General features: G+C 46.7%; 1 protein-coding gene across 3 annotated transcripts in view; it reads left to right on the top strand.

Moving 5' to 3' along the window:
• The first annotated feature begins 409 nt into the window (after window positions 1–409).
• The window catches only part of LOC147631229 (uncharacterized), a 48,254-nt gene continuing 26,713 nt past the window's right edge, over window positions 410–21,950 (top strand). Inside the window, exons 1-3 of one of the 3 annotated variants that reach the window (XM_086809563.1) lie at window positions 410–821; window positions 14,723–14,779; window positions 19,256–19,323. In XM_086809563.1, the coding sequence (XP_086665689.1) occupies window positions 576–821; window positions 14,723–14,779; window positions 19,256–19,323 (371 nt within the window). In that variant the 5' untranslated portion in view covers window positions 410–575. The remainder of the gene's footprint in view (window positions 822–14,722; window positions 14,780–19,255; window positions 19,324–21,950) is intronic. The other 2 variants (XR_015267552.1, XM_086809564.1) reach the window with 2 other exon arrangements.

Raw genomic sequence — 21,950 nt, 5'->3', positions numbered from 1 at the left:
AGGTGCCTTCACTTAGCCTTGGAGGTTAAAGGAACAAATGAATAATCCTCTCATCGTGGAGTGAGTTGACAACAGTTGATACGGTCGAAAAGTTTGCAGTCGAGATAAAAATAATAGTTTTTTAATGGTAAAAATAGTGCTTTATATCCACACACAATTGAAACGAATTGGTTGCAGGCTTGACCAAGAGGAAAATCAAAACTTGCCATAGCTTCCTCCCCTCCCCTTTCCCCCTTTCGCTTTTCTTTTGTTTTTGGGAGACCCTGTAACGCTTGATGGAGCTTGAAAACAAACTAAGAATTAGTTGTAAATCGAAATGTAAAAAAGGAGGCAAAGAAGCATGGGAGAAGGGAAGAACTTTTTGGCTTCCTCTCCAATTGTCTCAAAGAGAGTTGCAAAATTCAAATACAAATTTGAAGGAAAATGGCTCTTGAGCTACATGTAGCCCAAGGTTTGCACCTTGCCTCTCAAAAAGAGCCCTTGGAACATGTATGATCGAGTGGTTATGTGTACGCATAACGAAGAAAAGAAAGAGGGTTTTTACGTAAGTCGTCTCTTTAGGGCAGACGAGTGACATGGGAAGGGCGAAGAGAGTTTGCAGGCCTCAACAAGAAGCAGAAGGCGAGAACTCTCATGGACCACGTCCGCCTCAGCGATGCGAAATGGAAGGGCTTGCAGAAACAGGAGAGGAGAGTTCCATCCTGGGCATCCTCTCTGATGACAACATCCTGCAAATCTTGCGCAACCTGCCCACCCGGTTCTTGCTCTCCTCACCCGCACTTGTCTGTCGCCGCTGGCGCCGCCTTTGCTGCTCACATCCGGTATGCCTCAACATGCAAATCAAGCAAAGGGTTTGTAGAGATTTTCATTCAGAATGCAAACATTTATACTTTTAGATACATTGTGATTGCAAGTAGAAGCAGAGATTGGGTGATAGTTGGCATTTTTAGTAAGCATTTGGTTCTTTTCAAATACAATATTTGAATTTTACAGCAGTATAGTGAAGGGACATCGGATTTGTCAGCTTTGCACATTCTGTGCAAGGAGATATTGGCAACCCATGTTATTATTAATGTGGGCATGTCATTATAGTAACGGATCTCAAGGTAGAACTCTTGCATGAGGTCAACCCATCTATATCATCCCATTTGGCCTTCTGCACACCTCAGGTCCAGCTGATCACAAATATACTTCAACGAATGGTGATTTGTTTAGACTACAAATCAAGACACGAACAAGTAGTCTCTAGATTTTCATCACATGGACAATCGCTAGAAGTTTTTTTTCCTAGGTAGAATTCCTATCAGTCTCTGAAAGCTTCTTGCTTTCAAAGATTATGGGCCTCCCAGCCTGGAACATGGAAACACCTATTGCATAATACTTGGCATCCGTTTTATCAACCACAAAGGGTTTACTAGGATATACAATTTGCAACATAGGCATTAGGTGGCTAGCTCCTTTAGTGCTCTAAAACATTGATCCAACTTGTCACTCCAAACCACAAGAAGACTAACTTGCCTTTCTTGCTTCTCAGCCCCTTTAAAAGTTCGGTCAGGGGGGCAACAATCTTGGCATAAGCCTTGATGAACTTCCTAAAAAAGCCTGTGAAACTAGAAATGAATTCACTTGCCTAATCGTGTGTGGAATGGGCTATTCCAGGACCGTATGAACTTATTGTATCACTTCTTACACCATCAATTGAGATGACATGACCCAGATCGTGTAGTGATGACCATGTTGATTGAAAGCATAGGTTTTTGTTTCGATAGGCATGGCATATCTTTCCTTGCCTTTGGAGAGTTTCTAGGGACTGTGCTGCGATGACTGACTGTCACGGATGCTTCAATATGCCCTTGCTGCTTCTTTAGAGGATTTTTGGCTCTTGCATGAGGAATCACCTTCACGGGCTCACCACTCCTTTTGACTACGAGAGTATTATCGAAATTCTTGGTGTATTTGGAGTTGTCATCCAATGAATGTATGTGGTTTTGGAAAACGTCATTGTGATAATCGAACGCCGAATAAGTTTAACATGAGATTATACAGTTCATTGTCATGAACAAAGGAGAGCCTATGAGACCGATAATGTAACATTATCGTCTCGCTCTTATAAAAAAACCAGGACATTTCTAAGATCACGTCCACCCTTGTTAAGTTTCATGATGTGGAAGTTCAAAGCGTCTTGGTAGTCTTGAATATGGACCTCCAACCTAGGCACCGTTCTATCCCACACTTACATGTCTGTATCCCTTGCAAGATTGACCACATAACGGTGATCACTTGCCACTGTGGGTAGCTAGAGTGTTCAAATGTGAAGAAATAAAATTGTGAGTAGAGTTGTTCTCAAAGAGAATCCGCACCCGGCTTATAGATCCCTTAGCTCAGAGATAAAGCAGACTCAATAAGGGAAGGGAGCTCTGAAGAGTAAGGATACAAAGAAAGATTCTCATAACACCTAAGGAGGCAAGAAAAATAGGGAATACAAGCCTAAGCAGACGCTTGAGGAAAAGGCCAAGGAGGGCATCACTGGTGGATATCTCTAACCAAATGAGCCAACATGGTACAAGGCGGAGAATCGATGTTTCTTTTGCCACACCGTGGGGCATGGTAAGAAATATTTTAACAACTGGCAGGCTGCACAAGCCTCCAAGACATCTGTCTCGACAGTAGTCATTGCTACAGCTTCATCCACACCTCCACCATCGGCCACTAATGCCGCACAGCTCTTACCCGCTTTAAACTCAGTATCAACCGTGGTATTTCATGATAAGTAGGAGGGTGAGATTGATAGAATGTGCAGCGGAAGAAGGGAAAGTGGAAACAAAGGAGAGAGAGAGAGAGAGAGAGAGAGAGAGAGAGGAGAGAGAGAGAGAGAGAGAGAGAGAGAGAGAGAGAGAGAGAGAAGAGAGAGAGAGAGAGAGTTATATTAACGTCCACGGGAGGCCGAATCCGACCTATGGGACAAATCAGGTACATCCATTTACATTCCACTCTGGGTATCGATGCCAAAGAGGCATAAAACTGAAAAAAAAAACTCAAAATGAACTCTTAAGACTCTTAAGAGTTTAAATTACAATGGGTTCTATTGCATCTAGTTCGAAATTGAGGTTCAAAATAAAAATAGCTATATTTCATCCATGGATGGATTTGCTCTTGAGGGGGGTGGGGTACGGAATTCTTTAATGATTGCTTGTCCTCCTTTGTATATTGCCCATTTGCCATTCTTTCTTGCTTCTTTAACTTTATTTAGCCCTGCCGATTTGTTCTTGAGTTGTAGCGAGGTGAGTTCATCAGCTATCCATACCTTTGTCCCTTGGAGAGACCTTGTCCCTTGGAGAGACCTTGTTTGCTTCATCACTGCTATTTTCTCATTGTTGTCCATATAGGAGACTTTTGCCTGTGTATCCTTTACTATAATAGAGACAGGGTCTCCTAAGTCCACGAAGGAGACTACTTTGCTCAGTTGTGCTGTAAGTACATCTGTATCTAATATGTAGTCTTCTCGAAGCTCTTGAGCTATGTCTGCCGTATCCCAGCCTTGAGGAAGACCACCGACTCAACTGAATTTACCTTTGAAACATGGTTTGTCGTTTCTGTTTGTAGTGTTGTGGGTATGGGTCCTTCTCGTGCTTCCTCTTGCTTCGTCTTCATGGCTTGCACTTGCACTTTTAGTTCGTTGATTTGTTCATCTTTCTTAATAGTCTCGTGTTTCAGTGCTGCTAATTCTCCCTGGAGTTTCTTCAGTTCTTGCATGAGGTAGACTTCCCATGGTGTCGGCTTGCTCACGGGTGGAGGAATGGGCGGTAATCGTGAAGCGGTGACTGAGGCAAAAGACTTCTTACTTTCCATGTGTTGCTGCTGATAAAGGAGAGGGCTGTTGGTGGAACGAGTCCCCCCTCAAGGGTACCCTCTCCCCTTTGGGGGAGACTCAAAAAATGCGATCTACAAGATTGTCATGTGCATCACAGATGCCATGGACATGCTCAGGGCTAGATCCAGAAGAGGCAGCCAGATAAAGAGTAGAACCAGACAGAGCCAGGGATTTGAGCACAAGTGGCCAGTTTGGATGTGGAGAAGAACCAGGGTACAGTCGGCTGAGTAAAGGAGCTGCTGGCTGTACCAGAAAGTATGTCGGCTGACGTGGCAGCAGCAGGCGCATCAAAGACCAAAAGCACATCCAGTTGGTTGGATTTAAGGGGATTTAATGGACATGTAACTGGCCGACCAGCAGTCGGCCAGTTCATCATTTATTCCAAGGGGCTATAAATAGCCCCCCTTGCTCATAGCATTGATGATTCACTCCCAATAGGGGTGTGGGTCACTTAGAGGTCCCTTGGGGACAGATTTAGGAGTTAACAACCTTTTTATGAAGGCAGCCCATGGCTGTACAGATTTGTACCTTTTTTGTACATAGTATATACTGAAATTCCAGCACTTCTCACTCTCTCTCCCTACTCTCTCTCTACCTGCGTTTTTGCATCATGGTGCGTTTTTGCATCAGGAGGTCTTCAAGAGTGTTTAGGGCTGAAAGAAGACTACCCAGAGCTTCCGCACGTTACAGTGGTATCAGAGCCTACTTCAAGGACGAAGATTCAGCAAAGAAAACCAGAAAATTTTTCGCTCGTGTGGTTGGTTTTTAGACGCTGGTGGACTACCCTTTTCGGAGTGACTCCTGTCCCTCGAAGGACGGTTGGTTTTTAGCCTCCGGAAGCCTCCGGAAGTCTCCCACACAGATAGTGGATGGTCAGATTGCGTTCCGGAAAGGAACTGCATATTCCCGCTATGGCGAGCTTTGGCGACGAGAGAGAACTAGAACCATGGGACCAGAGTGCACCAGGCAGCCCAGCTAGGGCACCCGGCTTGAGTGTACAAGACATGTTCCAGCAGATGATGCGAGCAATCGCAGACCAGACAACCAAGTTGGACGAGCAGAAGGCGCGGATTTTGGCTCTGGAGGAGCGTTCTCGCTCTCCAGCGTCGCGCTTTCCATCTCCTCCTCCCTCTCCTTCCGTACCCCAGATACCAGATCCTCGTCACAGGGACCCTCTCGAGGGGTCACAGCCGCAGTCAAGCTCCTTGCTTGAGATGCAGATACGGGCATTGGAGATTCGACAACGAGAAGACGAAGCCATGCGACGAGTGGAACACGAGCGTTACCTCCGAGCTTTGGACGCCAGATTGACACCGGCGGCGCCCTCGAATCATTTTCCCGAGAAAATGAACTTCAGTAAGTATAATGGTAAACTCGATCCCACTACTCTGTATTCATGGTTACATCAATTTGAAGCTTACTTTGCCGCAGTTAGGAAATCAGATATTGACAAAGTGATCTTAGCCAGTTGGTATTTGGAAGGTGAGGCCATTCCTTGGTGGACTCAGTGGGCTCATGCCCACACCAGATCAGGTATGGCAGCTTATGGGTGGGACGAGTTCGTCCGTGACCTTAAGCAGCGGTTTTTACCGCCCCACTACCTTGAGCGACTCGAAGACGAGTTCAGGGGTGCGCGTCAGAATGCGCAACCAGTCCTTCAGTTTGCCAATAGAATTTCGACCTTGTGTCTACAATTAGGCTTATCTGATGCGGACAAGAAAGGGCAGTTTTTGTATGGCTTGGACACGCACATCCAATGGGAGGTGCGTATGTTTAGACCAGCCACCTTTGAGGACGCACTCTCGCTTGCGCAGAGTGCAGAAATGAAACACAATGGTGGCAAGCCCAAGACTTCCCAGCCGGCTTCTCCCAAGGCTAACACCTCGGGGGGCAAAAGCCAGAACCAGACGGGGGCTTCCCCAGGACAGAGCCCGGGAGCCTCTGGCTCCAAGAACTCGAACAATGCGTCTAAGCTTACTCCAGACCAGAAAGCGGAGGCAGGCAAGACAGGTGGCAAGTTGAGTGCTGAGGAGCTTGCTCAGTACAGGAAGGAGGGTAGATGTTACTTTTGTCACACAAAAGGACATACTTCTCGGGATTGTCCGAAGAAGCCTCCAAAGCCCGCCGCCGCCTCCACAGCTTCCGTGGTGAGCACAGCTCCCACACAGACCCCAGTGGCTACCCCTAGTTCTTCAACCCCCGGTGCTTCAGTTGGAGCAATTATTAGCCGGGAGCTCGAAGATAAGCAGAAGGGCGCCCATGACCAGGAGTATGAGCGCAACGAATTGCTCAAGTCCTTTGGCTACATAGGTGGCCAGAGAGTCGTTGTCTTGTTTGACAGCGGCAGCACGGAGGATGTGATCACGGAAGAGGCCGCTAGGCGTGCCCGCTTCGAGCTCACTCCGGTGGACAAACAAGTTGAGGGTTTTAGCACAGGTATGACTACAAGCGTCAAGTATGAAGCTCTAGGTGCTAAGTTAGTCATTCAGGGCATAGAGTTTGTGCGTGACTTTATGGTTGCCCCTCTTGTAGGAGCAGACATAATTTTGGGTATCCAGTGGTTTCACAAGTTTCTTCCTGATGTCAAGTGGGACAAGCACACGTTCCAGATTGATCGGAATGTGTCAAACACCCCTGTGACCATTAAGTGTGAGCCAGGTATTCCAAACTTTCCGCTCATAAGCCACTTGCAGGCTAAGTGAGCAGTCAGGAAAGGCGCACAGTGTGCGATGATTTACGTCCAGACAGCCCAGACGGTGGCCAGTGCTTCCGAGAAGTACTCGGTTCTCCATGAAAAGTTCCAGAAGATTTTTCTTCGGGACAGTCTCCCTCCCCAGCTTCCCCCGTCCAGACCGGAGGATCACAAAATTGATCTCCTCCCAGGCTCGGAACCCCCGAGCAAGTTTCCGTATCGCCTTTCTAAGGCAATGGAATCGGAGTTGGACCGCCAACTCCAAGAATTGTTGCAAGCTGGCTTCATCCGCCCCAGCGTGTCGCCGTTTGCAGCACCGATCTTATTTGTCAAGAAGAAAGATGGGTCTTCTCGGTTGTGTGTCGATTATCGTGCACTCAACAAGCTGACTATCAAGAGCAGATTCCCGATGCCTCGAATTGACTATATTCTCGAGAGGCTGAATGGAGCTAAGGTGTTCTCTAAATTGGATTTAAAGAGTGGGTACCACCAGGTTCGGATTGTTGAGGGGGACATCCCCAAGACAGCTTTCCGTACAGAACGGGCCCACTATGAATTTGTGGTCATGCCATTTGGTTTGACGAACGCCCCAGCTACATTTAACCGCATGATGATGCGTATTTTCCGGGAGTTGATTGGAGTGTGTGTGTTCATATTTCTGGACGACATACTCATATTTTCAGCTACAGTTGAGCAGCATGACATTGATGTGGAGAAAGTCCTTAGGTTGCTGGAAAGCAACGAGCTCTATGTCAATGAAAAGAAGTCAGAATTTTATCTGTTCCAGGTACATTACTTGGGATATATAATCAGTGCCGAAGGCATTCGACTTGATCCGGCTAAAGTGGCCGAGATTGTTAACTGGGAAGTACCTCAGACTGCTTATGACATTAGATCATTTGTGGGTATATGCCAGGCATATTCCACCCACATTGACAGGTTTTCTGATCTCTCGGCAGACCTCACCGATCTGCTAAAGGGAGTGAAAACAAGGAGGCAAAAGATTCGAATGACTCCACGAGCGTTGGAGGCATTCCAGAACCTCAAGGTGGCTTTGTCTGAAGCGCCTTGTTTAGCCCTTGCCTCGTGGGACGAACCATTTCAGGTGATCACCGATGCGAGTAACATCGCAATTGGAGGTGTGTTGCAACAGAATGGTCATCCAGTAGCTTACATGTCTCGTAAGTTACTGCCCGCCGAAAAGAATTACTCAGTCTACGATCGTGAACTCCTAGCAGTCATTCAGGCCTTGAAACATTGGAAACATTTCTTGTATGGCCGTGACTTCGAGGTTCGCACTGATCATCAGGCATTGCGCTGGATTCAGACGATGCCCAGTGCACAGTGGAGTGATCGACAGCACCGCTGGAGTCAGATATTCCAGCAGTTCGGTGGTATGATTGAGTACCTTCCAGGAAAGGCCAATCCAGTGGCCGATGCTTTGAGCAGGAAGGGACAAGTATCTGCGATTCAGACCACTAGACTGGACCTTGTTGGTACAGGACTAGAAGACATGAAGCACACGTACGCGGATTCCGAGGAATTCGGTACTCAGTGGGAACAGGCATTGGATGCCACAGGACCATGCCATTTTCTGATACGCGATGGTTGGCTTTACTACAAAGGCCGACTGTGTGTCATGAAATCATTCCGGGCAGCTCTTCTCCATGATGCCCATGACGCCATTACAGGGGGTCATAGGGGCATGAATTCGACTCTGGAGAAGTTAGAACGGCAATACTATTGGCCCAAGATGAGGCGTGATGTGTTTACTTATGTACAACGCTGTGACATTTGTCAAAAGGTGAAAGCTCCTCGTGGAAAGAAGATAGGGTTGTTACAGCCTTTGCCAATTCCTGAGGGTCCTTTCCAAGACATTTCGATGGACTTTGTCACAAATCTGCCTCCCAGTCCGAGTAAGCGTAATACACAGTGTTTGACTATTGTTGACAGGTTCAGCAAATTTGTGATGCTTATTCCTTGCAGGGCCAATGTGACCGCCGAGGATGTTGCCCAGCTATTCATTCGGCATTGGTACCCGATTGGTGGGATTCCTAGGACCATAGTGTCAGACCGAGATGCCAAGTTTACCAGTCATTTTTGGAGGGCATTGTTTGATAATTTTGGTACTAAGTTGAATTTTTCCAGTGCATTCCACCCACAGACAGATGGCCAGACAGAGATATACAACCAGTTGGCCTTTGATGTGCTGAAGTGTTATGTCCACGATCAGCAAGGTAAGTGGGAATCGTTTTTGCCTTTAGTTCAAGCTGTTCTGAATGACTCTTTTTCTTCAGCTATTGGCAGGACTCCTTATGAGGCAGCGTTTGGAAGACCTTTCCAGTCGTTGTTAACCAGGACGTCGTCTTCAGTACCGGAGGCGAACAGAGTGACGGAGTCTTACCAGGAGATCCTAGAGTCCGTCAAAGACAGATTGGCTAAAGCGCAAGATGCCTACACTCGACAGGCCAATAAAGACCGAAGGGACATGAAGTTTTCGGAAGGAGATTGGGTATATCTTCGGATTATGAAGCAAAGATTAAAGCAAGTGGGCAAGCGATGCCCAAAGTTGTCTTTCAGGAGCTTCGGACCATTCCCCATCCGGAAAAAGATTAATGAGGTGTCTATACAGTTAAAGCTACCTCCGAGTTGGACTATGCACGATGTATTTCATGTCAGTTGGTTAAAGCCATATGCAGGTCCACCCCCTTCAGAGGTCAAAGACGAAGCGGAACCAGACATTATTGATGAAGCAGAGGTAATGGTTCCAGAACAGATCCTTCTGCACCGTTTCAAGCATGGCTCAGGCCGAAGACTACGACAGTTCCTCACGAAGTTTCAGGACCGAGGAACTCATGAAGCGGTATGGCTCGACAAAGAATTTTTCGAAGACTATCCGGCTTTATTGACGGCAATGTAACGCGCGGAAGCTCTGGGTAGTCTTCTTTCAGCCCTAAACACTCTTGAAGACCTTCTGATGCAAAAACGCACCATGATGCAAAAACGCAGGTAGAGAGAGAGTAGAGAGAGAGAGTGAGAAGTGCTGGAATTTCAGTATATACTATGTACAAAAAAGGTACAGATCTTTGCAGCCATGGGCTGCCTTCATAAAAAGGTTCCTAACCCTAAATTCTGTCCCCTATGGGACCTCCTATTGACTCACACCCCTAGTGGGTGGAATCACTCAAATGAGGAGCACCCTTGGCCTTTTATACTTGCTCTTGGACTTCTAGGACTGCTGGAAACTGGCCGACTGCTGGTCGGCCAGTTATAAATGAATTAAATGTCATTTATATCAGCCGACTGGTTATTCTTGTCTGGCCTTCATGCGCCTTGCTTCCTGGTTCAGCCGACAGCTCCTTGTTGCTTCTCCAAGTCCAACCTGTCCACTACTGCATCTTGTGCTCCACAGTCTGACTCTATCTGGTTCCTAGTCTTTATCTGCTTGCCTCTTCTGGATCTAGCTCTCAGAATGTCCATGGCATTACTGATGCACATGACATCCCCCTCTGCTAAACTTGATGACGGGAATCCTACCTGCTCTTGGATGACTGTCATCATCCCAATCCTGTTCCGAAGTCCCTCTGTCATCATCCATCCTTGGCAAACCTTTTTCTCTGAAAATCCGGTCTATTCTCCAATCCACTCTGTCTCTGATGAAGATCTATGCATCTGGTCTTCCTCTAGTCCACAATCCATTCCTGCCCTGGCTCTGAACACCGTCTTGGTCTTCGTTCCTGGAACTGAGTCTGGCACTCTCACATCACCCTTGGAGGATCAACCTCCCTTGGGACCGTTCCCTTAGAACCCATCTGGCTCACGGAACTGCCATCCCCATCTGGCACTGTGGAACACCACCAACAAACCTCCTGGGAGTTCTTCCCGATCTGTGTTCTTGCTTTGGGCTTTGAATCCGTGTACTTTCCTGTACCTTGGACCTGTACACCATCATATGGGACTGAATCAGTGTTTAGCTTGGCTGAGCCTGATGCTCTGATACCAATGTAACGCGCGTTACATTGGTATCAGAGCATCAGGCTCAGCCAAGCTAAACACTGATTCAGTCCCATATGATGGTGTACAGGTCCAAGGTACAGGAAAGTACACGGATTCAAAGCCCAAAGCAAGAACACAGATCGGGAAGAACTCCCAGGAGGTTTGTTGGTGGTGTTCCACAGTGCCAGATGGGGATGGCAGTTCCGTGAGCCAGATGGGTTCTAAGGGAACGGTCCCAAGGGAGGTTGATCCTCCAAGGGTGATGTGAGAGTGCCAGACTCAGTTCCAGGAACGAAGACCAAGACGGTGTTCAGAGCCAGGGCAGGAATGGATTGTGGACTAGAGGAAGACCAGATGCATAGATCTTCATCAGAGACAGAGTGGATTGGAGAATAGACCGGATTTTCAGAGAAAAAGGTTTGCCAAGGATGGATGATGACAGAGGGACTTCGGAACAGGATTGGGATGATGACAGTCATCCAAGAGCAGGTTGGATTCCCGTCATCAAGTTTAGCAGAGGGGGATGTCATGTGCATCACAGATGCCATGGACATGCTCAGGGCTAGATCCAGAAGAGGCAGCCAGATAAAGAGTAGAACCAGACAGAGCCAGGGATTTGAGCACAAGTGGCCAGTTTGGATGTGGAGAAGAACCAGGGTACAGTCGGCTGAGTAAAGGAGCTGCTGGCTGTACCAGAAAGTATGTCGGCTGACGTGGCAGCAGCAGGCGCATCAAAGACCAAAAGCACATCCAGTTGGTTGGATTTAAGGGGATTTAATGGACATGTAACTGGCCGACCAGCAGTCGGCCAGTTCATCATTTATTCCAAGGGGCTATAAATAGCCCCCCTTGCTCATAGCATTGATGATTCACTCCCAATAGGGGTGTGGGTCACTTAGAGGTCCCTTGGGGACAGATTTAGGAGTTAACAACCTTTTTATGAAGGCAGCCCATGGCTGTACAGATTTGTACCTTTTTTGTACATAGTATATACTGAAATTCCAGCACTTCTCACTCTCTCTCTCTACTCTCTCTCTACCTGCGTTTTTGCATCATGGTGCGTTTTTGCATCAGGAGGTCTTCAAGAGTGTTTAGGGCTGAAAGAAGACTACCCAGAGCTTCCGCACGTTACAAAGATGCTCAGCTACAGGTGCAGGGGAGAGTTATGTTGCTGCCTTAGGGGCCTGAGCAAGGGTGGGTGGGGAGAAGCGAAGAGAGAGACGACGGGTGGGAAGAGAGAAGGGGGGGGGTGCAGGCAGAGAGAAGCGAAGAGAGAGACGACGGGTGGGAAGAGAGAAGTGAAGAGAAAGGCCTGAGCAAGGGTGGGTGGGAAAAGGGGGCAAAATGTAGGCAGAGAGAAGCGAGAAGAGAGACGACGGGTGGGAAGAGAGAAGCGAAGAGAAAGGGGGGGGGAATGCAGGCAGAGAGAAGCGAAGAGAGAGACGACGGGTGGGAAGAGAGAAGCGAAGAGAGGGGGGGGGGGCAAATGCAGGCAGAGAGAGGCGAAGAGAGAGACGACGGGGGGAAGAGAGAAGGGGGGGGCGAAATGCAGGCAAAGAGAAGCGAAGAGAGAGACGGCGGGTGGGAAGAGAGAAAATGGAGAGGAAACACAGGTGAGAATCTGTTCTCAATATCATCGAAGGAATACATGTCTCGAGCAAGAGGGGAGAAAACCTCGTATGTGAGGGACTGTAGCAAACAACACTGGGAAGCCTCCCAAAAGAGCCCAGTTGAACATATGGGTCAGGAGGGGTTCCAGAGTCTCCCCCACATGGGAGATGTGCTCTGCCAAGAGGCTCTCGTGGTCTTGTGATCTACTGTTTTTGGGTCTCTGGATGGCTCGGGCTACCATGTCCTATGTGAAGAAAGTGGATGTGATGGTGGTGGGATGGGGGGCTGATTTGGTACTTCGTATAGGGATCGTGCATATGTTTGCCATAGGGATGGAGATGTGACGGGTGTGGGTGGGTGTTTCTCCCGGATTTTCTTCCAGCCGTTAGGACAGTTCACACCTTTGAGAGATTGGTATAAGTCCTTGTATTGGCCCTTAACATGTGCTTGTCTCTTACGCCTGGTTGTGTATTGGTTAATCCTTTGAGCATCTCGCTCTCGGATTTGGCCAGTTGCAACCTTGCGTAAGAGACACTCACGTGTTGTGCGGCATTCCTCGTCATACCAATTGTTATGGGGCATGGTGCCGGTGGGGGGTTTGGCAGTAGATCGGTTGGTGGATGGAAATGTGGCTATGGCAGAGGTGTGTAAGATTGTGGTGAGTTGAGAGGTGAGGTCAGCTAGTGGGAGATTGGGGTCTACATATGTTAGATGTTGGAACTTTAGAGATGGTCGGAGTAAGTCGAGTCCCCATCATGGTGGAAGTGAATCTGGGTGTAGTGGGAGATGGGCGGTGGTGGTGAGGATGGTCGGGAAAAGCTGAGGCTAAAGGAGAGATGGGCATGGTCGCCTCCAAGGGGGCTGTTGGGAATGGTGAAGGTATGTATGGATGTGGCTAAAGCTGGAGATCCCATCAGGTAATCCACTGTACTCGAGCCTCCGCCATGTGGGAAGCATGTGGGAGCTCTGGACGAAGGCCAACGGGACATCCCGTTGAAGATGGCTAAGCCATGTGTGGTCCTCAGCATGAGGAACTCTCTCCCTGATGGTGTAATGTCCCCTCTGTCCTGTGATGTTCGCTGAATGCCAGTCTCCTCCGAGTCTATCTCCTGCATGGTTGGCTCCTCCAGGCCATATACAAATGCTTGCTTGCTCCGAGTCCTGGCGTTGAAGTCCCCTAAAAGGAGAACTTCGCCCAAGCGTGAAATTCAATGATGTCTACATGAAGGGGATAAAACTGCTCTCCCTCCTCCAGAATAGCATATGGGGACTTCCTAGGTGGGAAGTAACATACTGCAATGTGTATACATCTCTCTAGTGTGACCTACAACCTCACCCACATAAAGCGTGCCTTTGCGTCCCTGTGGGCTATGGTCATCATGGGCTGTAGGTGTGTCCTGAATAGTACTGCCACTCCGCCAGACCTGCGTACCCAACCACATGTGCGCGTCTCCTCTTGGTAGGCGGATGCCCACTCATAGCCTGAGATGCGTGGCAGGCAGCCCCCTCTCCGGGCTCTGGTGGGTCTCTGTGAAGAAGATAATGTCCCTCTCTGTAAAAACTTCCGTAAGTCCCCAATGTCCGACCATAGTGTCCCAAGTGTATGGTCCCACAGACCCTGCGTCCCTATTTGGGACGCCGCTGTGTGATGATGACAACGGAGAGAGAGAGAGAGAGAGAGAGAGAGCGCAATGGAGAGAGATTGCACAACACAATGATGAATGAATTATGATAATACTTCCACCATGTACAGTGCTTTTATAGGCATCAAGGCTCATCTTTTGACCTAGACCTTAATAAGGGCCCTTCACACTCTAAGGGGGTGTTTACACCAATGGACACTACTAGACTCCGAAATACCCAACATAATGCTCGGGAACTAGCTGGCCACTCTAGGGTGCCCAATTGGGATTCCCAAGACTCTAGGGAGTAGGTTTGCTAGCCCTGATTTTCTTCCTTTTGACTATCCCAGCTTGCTCGTTTGTTCCGAGCTTGTCTTTCTTATAATAGGCCAATTGCCTCGAGTATTGATTTTTCCCATCTCCCTAGTGCACACTTACATGACTGTACACTTAATTTCCATGTTTTTTAATAGATTAGGGCACATAAGCATCTATATCTTTTCTAACCTACCCTGCACATGGCGTCAAGAGTCACATGGTCTGAGACCCAATGTATGTCTTTCTCAATGGTTTCCAATTTCTTGTTTTGCTCACACTATTTACCATGAAATCCAACAGGTTTATTGCAACTGGCACGATTTTGATTTTTTAATAAACATACTGGAAATGTATCCAAGTTGCCTTGTAAATATATGTGCTTTACCATCTGCATTTTTGGCTTCTTTGGTTTATGTATAAAAACAACACCCCCCCCCCCCCCCCACAACAACAACAACACCCACACCCCCGATCCCCCTTCCCCTTCCCCTTCTTTCCTTTTTTTTTTTTGGCTAATGTCCTAATTGCTTATTGACTTATATGAATCAAACATGGAAGTTGGTAGATGTGAGCTTGGTGCTTTTGGTTATCAAAATTCTCCATTGTTTGCAGGTTTTGGAATTAATTCCTTCCCCTCTAAGTGCATACAAACTACCTTGGGGCTCTTTGGTATGGTCGTCTCTGAGTTATTCTTTCTTCTTACATTTTTTACATTGCATAAGATGTTTTCATTTCTAAGCATAAGACAGCTTACGGTCTGTGATTTGTATACTACGTATTTTTTCTGACCCCAACAAAATATTGTGAGACTGTAGGTTCTCATAAAGTAGAGAATGTAGCATCAACCCTGCTAAGGTTTGGGTAAAAGACACGTTAACATTTTATAATGCCACAAATCAAGCAATTTAGCTTCTTAGCCCTGATACTCTGTAGATATATGGCCTTTCAGTTTGACATTTTCTTGAGGCCTTCTCTTATCTTCTATGTGGTAAAAAAAGAGATGTTTTCTAAGACAATTGAACTTAGCCATGTTTCTACACCCTTTATCAAATAGAGTGTGATTTAATCAAGCCTTTTAGCTCCGTATACTTCTTACCGTCCAATTTTTTTTTTTTGTCAAATTTCCCCCTTCCATGTGAATGTGAGTTGAGGAGAACATTGTTATCACAAATATACATCAAAGCGGTCTATCTCAACTTTGCTCACATGGAATCAGTATGTGTTGTATAGGACAGCATGGTTGGGAACAAATATGAACCTCATATTGGTGAATACTATGAATAGTTTCAGTACACTTGCTCCTTTGCCTTCAAGCTCCCAATAATCTCCCAAGTTAAATCTTCTGCTAAGTGATGTGCCCTACAGTTTTACAAACATTATATGGGTTTATGAATCTGCAACTGTGCAATTGCTTTCGAAGTTATAAAGTACGGTCCTCTTTAAATGTGAAACATAAGCAACACAATCCTACAACATACTCTTTAGACCTTCATGCATACCCAATGGTATTGTTGAGTGGTCTTTGATGGTGAAGTGCATTTGGGACAATTCAGGCTCCACCCAAAACTGATGTCCACTTGCTAAAAGGTAGTTAAAAGACGTTTTGCCTTTTGCCAAAGCTCCACAACTCCTCTTGAAGAAAGCCCACATGACTCTAGTAACACGGTGATCTCACCAATGTGGTCTTCTTATCGACCACTACTGACCCTGGAAGAGAAGGGAGTGGTTTGAAAAGGCATCTAGCAATTCCTTCGATGTTAATGGCGGATTGGGAGAGCTAGATGTGTAGAAGCCATCATGGCACTTGGGCATTCCATGTTCAGGCCATAATTACGAGAAACGGGGAAATGAAATCGGAGACAAAAACGGAAACGAAAATCTTAAGGATGGGGGAAACAGCCATGTCATCCTAGGTTATCCTAAGAGGGGGATGTGGGGAAAGTCACTAAGTTGAGAGTACACAATGTGCTAAAGAAGGAAAATCTAGAGTCTATAGTGTACACACTACATTTATGATTTGAAACTTCACAGATTAAAACTTTAAAGTTGCATGAGAAATCAAACCATTTAGAACTTGCCATAATCACAAAATAAGCTAAAATCATCACTCAATCATCAATGAGTCAAGCCTCAAGACCAAGTCATTATAGAAAAGTGTAAAATCAAATGCCAAAAGGAAGCTACTCTCTAGAGTCTAGACTCTAGAGTCCAGAGTCCTGACTCCTTAAGCTATAGAAATAGCCTCATCCTTCTGAAGCTCATCCTCGTGTTCCTCCTTTGGTGGAGCTTCTTCCATGCCATCTTCATGTGTTTAACAATCGCTCTCTGCCTCCTCAACTACATCACCAATCATAGAGCTCGTGTTTGCCTCTTAGTTCATGTAATCCCTTTGGATGAGTATCTCCCTTTCCTTGTGCTGTTTCATGCTGATGCTATTATTGCAGATTTTCTCTCCTCTCTTTCAGAGGAGGATAATGGTTCTTCTACAGAGCAGGAGGATGATTTTGTTGAGATATCCTCACATATTCTGGAGCTTCCTACTTTGGTGGTTTCTCTCCTAGCAATTGCTTCTCCTTCTTATGTTTCAGAGGAGGCATCTTCCACTATCTTGGAGCCTGTTCCTACTTCGAACATGGCAAATTCAGCTATCACTGATGATCAATTTGTTCCAGTGGGTTGTTTCAGTTTCTTCTTCTTCAGAGGAGGATTCTACTTCGGTCTTGATACTTGTTGCAGATGCAGAGGAGGTACCACAGTTTTCGGAGCCATCTATCGTTCCATCTCCTGAGGGCGTCTCTCTCCAGATTGATCCTGGTGTTTTGTCTTCGATATCTTCTCGATCTTCTCGTGGCTTCTTCCGGAGACCTTCTTGGTATTCAGATGTACCATATCTTCGCGAGCTTTGTGCCTTTTATGAGGAGGTTGTTCCTTTAGACTCTTTGGAGGATTTTTTGGAGCGTGCCAGAGTTGGTCCACCCATCTGGCGCTGAAGAGGAGGTGTTGGAAATTATTTCATCCCCAGATGGACTTTCCCATGCATATTCATGCTTGTAATTGGCTCCATATGAAGCCTTGCATTAGCATATCTTAGCAGAGATTTTCAGCATTTTTTCTACCATTTTTGGTATTTTTTTAGGCATTTTATAGCATTTATTGCTGCAGCCATGTTGTTGGCCTGCCACAGCTGGCCGACATTTTTTGGTATTTTTAAGGCATTTTTCAGCATTTTTTCTACCATTTTTTGGTATTTTTTAGGCATTTAAGATCAAGACACAGGTGATGGTTTCATCCACGCGCGATGCAGGGGGGGGGGGTGGATGGGTGAGAGGTTACGTGGGACATGTGAAGCAACAATATCTCAGAACCATCTTGAAGCTCTGATACCAATGTCACATGCGGAAGCTCTGGGAATCTTCTTTCAGCCCCAAACACCTTCCTGGAACATGTTGATGCAAAACACAAGCGAGAGATGGAGAGAAGAGAGAGAGTTAGCTGAGTTTCAGTATGTTCATATAGTACAAAAAGGATGTACAACTCGGCTAGCCATAGTCTGCCCTTCAAAAGGTGGAAAACACCTAGTCTATGCCTAGTCGACTGATTCTACTCCCAAAAAGTGGGTGGGTGGGTGCATGGGACATGCGAAGCAACAATATCTCAGAACCATCTTCAAGCTTTGATACCAATGGCCCTTGTGGAAGATGTGGGAGTCTTCTTTCAGCCCTAAACACCTTCCTGGAACATGTTGATGCAAAACACAATCAAGAGATGGAGAGAAGAGAGAGAGACAGCTGAGTTTCAATATATTCATATAGTACAAAAACGATGTACAACTTGGCGAGCCATAGGCTGCCCTTCAAAAGGTGGAAAACACCTAGTCTATGCCTAGTCGACTGATTCTAGTCCCTAGAGGAGTGAATGCCTACACAATGAGCAGCGTGTGCCTTATATAGGCCTTGGAATCCCTTATGGACTGGCTGACCTACTGTTGGCCAGGTTCCTGGATTTGCTGCAGCCGACAGAAGCATGTTACACGTATGAGCGGGCGGACAGCCACCTGGTCCATCCACAACTCTTCCCTACCCACACTAGCAGCTCAAGCTCTTGAATCTGGTTCTAAAACTGGTTCGTTTGCCCTTCAAGGATCAGCCCTGGGAATGAGCATTCACATGTCTTGCACATGATAGAAAAAGCCCTACATTGTACCAATGTATTGCACATACTTATTAGTACATATAGTACATAGTATGTACTATATGTACAGAATACATACTATAGTACTATATGTACATAATACATACTATAGTACATAGTATGTACTTGAAAGTTGAAAGTTGAAACTTTCAAGTTTCAAGTTTCAAGTTTCAACTTTCAACTTTCAAGTGTCGAATTGTCAATATTTTGAAGTCCCAACTCGCACATGCATATATAGCCCCAAATTTAGGGTCACGTACGAAACTCCACCAAGAGCTGAATCATAGTTTATCATACCTATCATTCTCCTTGATGTATGACAGTATGAAACGTATGATATGAAATATGTTTCACTTAGAGGACTAGGTCATGCTCCATAGAAGGGCATTGGTGGTCAAAGAATTACGCGCGGGTCAAGGGTAGTTTATTAATATCTGAATGTGAGAACAACGATTTGAAAGATGTGTCACATAATGAATTTCTTAATAAAGCATTGAAGTAAACAGAAATGTCTTCTCTCTAGTAGGGCAAAGATGGCAATGCTAGTTTCTAGGTTGGGAAGGAGTTCACTGGTTGCATTCATTGCAGCTCAACCAGGAAGCTTGCAGAGGATCAGCTGATTAGGTATTCAAAGGGGATTAGGTATTCAAAGGGCGCCCCCACTTCCCTCCTCCTCTTTTTTTCTTACTTTCTGCCACTCTACATCTGTTTCTCACCACCAATGCTCCCACACTGCCTTACCACTTTTATATTTCAGCTTTCTGCATCTCTACCCTAAGCAATTCTATGATTTTTATCTTGCTCTTGTTTGTGTCATTAAGCTTTTGTATTTTAGTGTTTGCTAGGCTCTGTGTTTTCTTGCATGTGCATTCTTATAAAAGCTGAGACTATAACTGGATTTGTAAAGATTTCCAATTTACACATGGTCACTTACAAGAGATCGATCTGTGACAGGGAGAGGAGGAAATCCGAGAGCTAGCAAGGCTTAATGCATCAACCTTAGAAAAAGTGAGCCTTTCAGGGTAATGCTCCCTTCCAAAGGATGCTCTGTATTTTGTTGATGATGGAAATTACATGATGTTTGTATTTTTATTATCGCATTAAGTGCCACATATTGTCTATTGTGGGGAAAAGTGAATTTGGACGGGTTTAAGTAATGTGTTAGGACCATCCTCCGGGGATGGATTGTAGCACGGAGTTGGTGTCTTCCGCTATTCACGGATAGGCGATTGAGGTCTCACACCATCTGCATGATCTGTGTATCACCAACGTGCTCACTCACTTCTGGCCATTGGCACGGAGGGGAGCTGGTGTCCTCCAGTTTGGAGGTGCTTCTCTTTGTATTTCTTCATGGTTCGATGGCAGTTCCTCTCCCTCCCTCCTGTAGGTACCTTCATTGTGAGAGATGGATTCTAGAGTAAGCATATTCCAAGGCCCAAATAGAGTAGCTTTGCATGGAGGGCAGGATTTGTGCCCATCTGGCGTGGCTTCACTGAGGACAAATAGTGATTACTCTACTCTTCGATTGGAGGGCTGTTCCGGCAGTTTTGCCTCCCACTGTTCTTAGTTATGTGGATTGTCTCATAGAACATTCAGGGTTTGGGAGGACCGCAAGGCTTTCAGAGGTGCGGGGCCTAGAGCCATAGTTGGTGGGCCTATTGGCATTCTCCTTCTCCAGGATCATCATCTTTCCGAGTGGCGTACGCAGCGTTGCAGGAAGATCCTTCAGAGCAGGAGTCACACCTTTTGGTCCCTCTGGACCCAGGGTGGGGTATGCATTTTCATCAGTGAGCAACTCTTACTTGTAGTGGTCGATTTTGGCACCATTGTCAATGGGAGAGCCCAATGGGCGATCATTAGGATTGGAGAGGAAAGAGTGGGATTTCTGAACATATACTCATCGAATACCACAGGCAGGCAGAGCCACTTTCTAGAGTACGGTTCGTCAGTCCCTCCCACAGGCGGATTTTTGGTGCATGGGTGGTGATTTTAACATGTTCGAGGCAAGAGAGGATAAACTCGGAGCTGGCATGGTTACAATTTCAAGCATGGAGTATTCGGCCTGGGAGGAGTTGATTTTGGCTTTGAGGGGAGAGGACCCTTAGCATTTACGAGAGTTCGGACGCAGCCCTGGGAGTCTGTGCTTTTCTTGATCCAACAGGAAGAATATAGCTCGTGACCTTTCCAGACTAGACCGGTTTTATGTGGATGAGTGGGCTTGTGGATTACGTGGCATGATTGGTATTTTGGTAGGCACTACTTTCTCCGATCATGCACCCGCTCATTCTATCCAGGAGGACCCATGGAGGTAAAACATACATTTGAGCACTCAGATCCGAGACAACCTCATTTAGGATTCCAAGATTTGCAGCAAGGTAGAGGAGATTTGGGAGAGCCTAGATTTTCACACTGGTTCAGACGCAGGAGCTTTGAATGCATGCCTTAGAGACATCATCAATTTATCACAGGAGGCCTTGCGCAGAGCAGACTGGCTAGTTTCAGAGAGCAGGAGAGGAGCATGTGCTCCTTGCAGCGGTTTCAGGAGAGTACCCAGGATAGCCCGTGGATTGAGGCCCAGTTGGCTGCAGCCTGTACAGAGCTTTGTTCCATCGAGAAGCGAAGGGTGGAGTACAGACAACATGCTAGAGCCTCCTTTTGGACCTAGGCGGGCGACTAGCTCACCGGAGATTTCTGGCCCACATTGACAGAGGGAAGGTATCTGCAGGTTGCGAGGCCAAGATGGATCCATAGTTGTGGATCCCGTGCAAGTGCGAGCCGTTGCCACAGATATCTTCTGTTCTCTTCTCGTGGATGCCCCCTATCCTCAGTGGGTTTGGCAGCACAGGAGAGAGGTGGTCCTCCCCTCCCCCCCCCACTCTCCGGACTTTCCTTGTGACACCCTTTACCTCAGAGGAGCTTGCAGAGGCTCAAACGGCACTCCCTAGGGGCAAATTCCTAGGACAAGATGGGCTTCCAGTTTCTTTATTTCTTTGGCATTGGGATCTCATGGAAGGCGGCTTCAAGGCAACCTTCAATGAGATTATGAGCACGGGCTCCATGTTGGAGACGCTGTCAAAGGGATTGATTCATTTGATTCTCGAGGAGGGTCGATTGGAGATTTGGAAGTGGAGGCCCATCGCCCTCTCCTAGGGACCTCTTACAAAATCCTAGCCAAAGCCATTAGTCGGCGGTTGCAGCCTTTCATCCCCGATTTGATTCGTGGCACATAGACAAGTTTTGTTTGGGATCGAAGCATTCTGGACATCTTCACTTTTTGGGAGGCGACCGCTTCGGCCAGGTTGAAGCAACATGATCTTACAGTTCTCCTTTTTGGATTTTGAGAAAGCCTATGATAGGGTGGATTTGGGCTTCTGGAGGGGACGGTGTGCGGGATGGGATTTCCCGAGGCGTGGGTCCGACGTGTTTCTGGGCTCTATTTAGCTTTTCACAGCTAGGTTCTCATTCAGGGAGCTAGAGGCGGCAGATTTCTGCATTCTTGCTCGGTCCGGTAGGGTTGTCCACTGGCACCTTAGCTATTTTTGTTTGTAGCCTAGGCCATGAGCAGTTTTCTCTTTGCTCAAGAGATAGGGCTCTAGGGGCTATATCTTCCCATCCGTGCGTAGGAGGAGCTCAGAGTTTGCCGATAACG

This window comes from Cibotium barometz, chromosome 15, assembly GCF_041138505.1.
Source record: "Cibotium barometz isolate CiBa-2024 chromosome 15, ASM4113850v1, whole genome shotgun sequence".
Taxonomy (NCBI): domain Eukaryota; kingdom Viridiplantae; phylum Streptophyta; class Polypodiopsida; order Cyatheales; family Cibotiaceae; genus Cibotium; species Cibotium barometz.
The sequence above is the reverse complement of the archived record's forward strand: the minus strand, read 5'-3'. Positions and strand labels throughout refer to the sequence as shown.